General features: G+C 33.9%; 1 protein-coding gene across 1 annotated transcript; it reads right to left on the bottom strand.

The window, feature by feature from the left end:
* Positions 1 to 345: 345 nt before the first annotated feature.
* Positions 346 to 1,165, bottom strand: LOC112836265 (ubiquitin-conjugating enzyme E2 N-like). Its single transcript, XM_025887890.2, has one exon. It carries the CDS (start codon positions 1,155 to 1,157, stop codon positions 699 to 701), a length of 459 nt encoding a protein of 152 aa, XP_025743675.1. The 5' UTR covers positions 1,158 to 1,165; the 3' UTR covers positions 346 to 698.
* Positions 1,166 to 4,893: the final 3,728 nt, after the last annotated feature.

The following is a 4,893-nucleotide window of genomic DNA, read 5'->3' as shown; positions in this document are numbered from 1 at the left end:
ACTCTTTTTTTTTAGAATAACAAAAAATATTTTACTAAAACATAAGATTTACATAAGTTTCCAGACAAGCCATACAAAATGGTCACAAGCTTTTTCTTGAAGGAAGGATTCTACACTTGACAGCAAGTCACAATGTATTAGTGAGGGCTGTGATGTTTGTTTAATGTTCCCATTTTGGTTCAAACAGTCAAGTTTGTCCATCTACAGCGTCTAAATAAAGTTAGACTTGGCTAGAGAGCATATTCTAAAGAACTGGTTAGCTGCTTTTAACCAATGCAATTAGATCACCATAAAAAGGGGGAAAGGAGCCCATAAAATTAAAATAAAACTATCTCTCCCCCTCAAAAAAAGTAATAAAGAAAAACACCCACACCCCTGCAGCTAACCCTGACAACTACCTTCTTTCACAGTGCTTTATACTCAAACCATGATGGGGAAATGAATAAAAGCAGAGAAGGGCCACTGCTTTTAAACATTTCACAACAATCCGGATGGTACTTCTAGCCTCTGCTCATGCTTTACAACAGTGAATCAGGACAAGACATAGGTTTGCTAATGTGCATTTCATCACCAAAGGACTGAAGATGTCTGGGCTTTTATTCTGTAATGTTTCTAAGACTGTGTCCATTAAATGCAAACAAAAAAGAAGAAGTCTTGGCAGAACAGGAGAACAGGAGAACTTGATGATCAGATCGATTTTAAATATTATTCATGGCATATAGCCTAGTCCATGCTCTAGCTGTTTTTATGGCTTGGGCTTCGTTGGTCTTCCACTGCTCCGCTACATCATTTGCTAATGGATCATCTGGATTGGGAGCACTTAACAAAGCCTGGATCGATAGCAGAAGTGTGCGGATCTGCAGTGCTGGGGACCACTTACCTTTCAAAATATCTAAACATATTCTTCCCAACTTGTCTACATTAGGATGATAAATTTTGGTCATGAAACATACTTTAGGGGCTGCCATCGGGTATTCTTCTGGTAGGAATAATTCAAGCTTAAAAGTCCCTCCCTCAAAGGGGGAATCCTGGGGGCCAGCAATGACCACATGAAAATAACGGGCGTTGCTCTCATCTGGTTCTGCTTTAATGCCAGGAACTGGTTCTGCCAGCAAACGCTGGGTTTCCTTGATAATCCTGCGGGGCAGCCGGGCCATCTTGTCAGATCCCGAGTTCGGCCTCTGGTCTCTACTCCCTCCGCGTAAAAGTCTTAGACTGATGTTAAGGCATATAGCGCAGGGTTATTCTGAATATATCCTTCAAGTCCTTTGTCTCCTGTCATTGTCCAATACTTCTTCATATTGATGTCAATTTTAATGATGAGTGAATCAAAGTGGTCTTCTGTAGTTGCACTGACATAATCTAAATTAAATTGGGGGAATGTCTGCAGAAAAGGAGAATTTTGTCTTTTAAACAAATTTCTTTCCTCAATGAAAAATATTTCTCTACATCAAGGAGACATTTCTTACCACTTACATTCTTATCTTCCCTTATTTCATTTTGATTCTATAGGACTTAAAATATATAACTAAATAAAGATTCAAAATTCTCACTATAATTACATATATAATAAAAATAAATCTTGCTTATTCTTCTATAATTGAAGTTTAAAATATCATCCATAACGGTTAAAACTAGCAGCATTCTTAGAGATGCTTGCCATCAGTTCCCTTTCTTTATCTATAAAAGATTAAGTGATTTGACGTTGAACCATCTCCTAGTCTACTACTCTGCTTTGAATATCTATCCAATTAAACCTCGTAATACTTACTTGACAAGATATGGATGGCTAGAATATTTTCTAATATATGAAAATAATTTCAATTTTATTCTTTAAATGTGTATTTAAGCAGGTATATGTGTGCATTGAAGTCACAATTGCAAAGTCACTATGAATTCTAGGTTTAATTAATAAAATCTGTGAGAATGGAGCCCTACAGTTACATTTTTGCAGCATGAGGTACTTGAGTGAAAAGAGCCTTGTGTAATATTGGTAAGTACATTCTAATGCTTATTGTTGGAAAGCATATTAGGTTGATGAAAAATGTACTTGGTAAAGATATTATCATCATTTGAAAGCACCAAAGAATTCTACATTCAATAGGCATTTTTTTCATGAAATAAGCATAATGCAAAATTGAAAATCTTTAAGAATGTTGTAATGTTAATTTTATAAGCAAATTTAATCATAATTTGTAATTGTAAGAAAGTCCATTGTAAAGAAATTTTATAAAGAATTCAGTAGGAAAAGTTTAACAAACTTAAGAATGACTCACATGGAAAGGAGAACTTTTGGTCATCCTGAAATAAAGCATCCTGCTCTTCAATACACATATAATTTAACAGAATAAAAGTATGCAAATGGGAGGCAATATATTTATTTTGAGAAAGGTAAAGTTTTAAAATATAATCAAGCCGAAATATTACAAAATGAGTTTCTACTGCAACAATATTTTAGGATAATAGCAGAGATGTCAGTTAAGCAATTTGCAAATCATATATTTCCCTGCTGTTTTTGCAAGATTACCTTGTGAATCATCAGAATCCATAACTCTGAAGGCTTTTGATTTACATTTGCCTGAAATGCAAGGCCAGAAAGGACATTGCAGATAAGACAAACAACATAATGATCTAGTAGCTACAATACCAATAAAAAATAAACAAATAGGTCTCTTCTTCCAAAAGGCTGAAGCTGACACTTTACTTTTGCAAACAATAATTCTCTGCAAATATATAGACTCTTTATATAGATTACACTGGAACAGCATTTTTACTCAGGCTTGTTCATGTATTTTATATCCAAAGTGATATTTGAAGCTAAAGGTAGCATGAGAGGGCTTCTTTATCTATGACATTTTCCAGAATCTTTGTAATCTTCCATTCCTGTATTTTTTACCACATTCTATTTCCCTTTCCTCCCTTAATCAAATAGAGTTTTATTTTTTTGTATTCAAACTTACATTCTCACTGGTATTGCTTGCATTACTTGTTTTATCATGTCTTGTACTTTGACCAAGAATAGATAACTAATATTTGCCAGTGCTTTACATGCAGGAACTTTTTATAAGTGATTTTAGATGTATCATGCATTAGTCCTAAAAATAAATCTCTATATATTTTTTAAACAAATAAGAAAACAGTTACTGTGGGCTTAAACAACTCTCACTAGGTCATTTGCCCATAATTAATGGAGCTGGAATTCAAACCATTTGCCTGGCTATTTTTGAACCTCTGACTTTCTTACCAGTCCCTCCCTCCACCTTTACTTTGAAAATGCTCCAGGCTTAACCACAAATGTGGCCTTCAGCCACTATGATTTGCACTTTCTAAGTACAGTCTCCCAGGTCACAATTGATTAAACCTCTATGGATGCCTGCACAAGCTGATTTTCTCTATTGAGTAAAGAAGGCTTACATGTATTTATGTGTGTATATATGTATGTATGTGTATATTGTGGGTGAGAGAGAAAGGCATTCACAATGTAAGTGCAAAACTACAGAGAGCTGGTCTGAACTGGGAATGTAAGACTGATACATAATCAGAACCAGAGATAAGATAAGAAAAGCCAGATATAGCACCCATATCTTATCAGTTCCAAAACCAAAGCAAGTGTATTTGTACTACTGTGAAGCTTCAAATTGCAATTGGTGTTTGCTCAGCTAATCTCTATAAATGTCTATAAATGTGGAGGTCGGAGCTTCAGTATTTTAGAGTGTGGACTAAGTAGAAAAAGTAAGATGAAAAAGGTGGAGGAACATAAATTTAAATGTATACAAATGGGATCAAACATGAGATACAGAGAACACTGATGGCTCTTCAGTTTTTTCTTTTTTTTTTTTTTTTTTAAGATTTTATTTATTTATTTGACAGAGAGAGAGGTAGCAAGAGCAGGAACACAAGCAGGAGGAGTAGGAGAGGGAGAAGCAGGCTTCCTGCAGAGCAGGAAGCCCAATGCGGGGCTCGATCCCAGGACCCTGGGATCATGACTTGAGCCAAAGGCAGATGCTTAATGACTGAGCCACCCAGGCGCACCTCTTCAGTTTTTTCTTAAGCTCCTACAGGGTCAAACTGCCTTACTACATTTGGGCTGACAAATTATTATCTGAAAATTTTGATAATCCCTATTTGTTTTGTTTACTGTAGTTTGATTATATCCAACAAACATATAAGCTAATAGATAATATTCTCACCTGTAAGATTAGAATAATACTAGCTTTTTCAAAGGATTTTATCAGAATATAATGAGATAAATGAAAAAAATGCCTAATATGTCTATTCCGGAATATTTGACTCCTTTTACCCTATTTCTTTCCTCCCGAATTTTATTTTATGATCTATACAATAATTTTTAAATATTTTTCTTTCTTAACTTTATTAAATTAAAATAATTTCAGATTACAAAAATTTATAAAAATAGTACAAAGACTTCCTATATTCCCTTCACCTAAATTCTTCAAATGTTGACATCTTACATAGTCATAGTACAGTTAGCAAAAAGAGGAAATTAATTTTGCTACAATACTATTAACTAATCTATAGACCTTATTCAAATTTCACTAATTATTCCACTAATGTCCTTTCTCTAGTCTAAGACCCAATCAGGATCCTACCTCATATTTATTGTCATGTTCCTTCAATCTTCTTCTATATGGGAAAACTCAGTTTTCTATGACTTTGGCATATTTTAAGAGTACTACCCAATTATTTTGTAGAATTTATTCTAACTTAGATTTTTTTGATGTTTTGTCAGGATTGGATTCAAATTATACCCTTTTGATAAGATTACCACTAAATACTTTAAGTATTTAGTAACTCGTAGTAATCTTTTATTTAGTAATAAGAATTACTAAATACTTATATTTTTGGGGAAGAAAACTTTAAGGCTCTGCAAAT

The sequence above is a fragment of the Callorhinus ursinus genome, unplaced genomic scaffold, assembly GCF_003265705.2.
Source record: "Callorhinus ursinus isolate GAN/ISIS: 27379988/994484 unplaced genomic scaffold, GSC_fseal_2.0 scaffold39, whole genome shotgun sequence".
In the NCBI taxonomy this organism is placed as follows: Eukaryota; Metazoa; Chordata; class Mammalia; order Carnivora; family Otariidae; genus Callorhinus; species Callorhinus ursinus.
The sequence above is the reverse complement of the archived record's forward strand: the minus strand, read 5'-3'. Positions and strand labels throughout refer to the sequence as shown.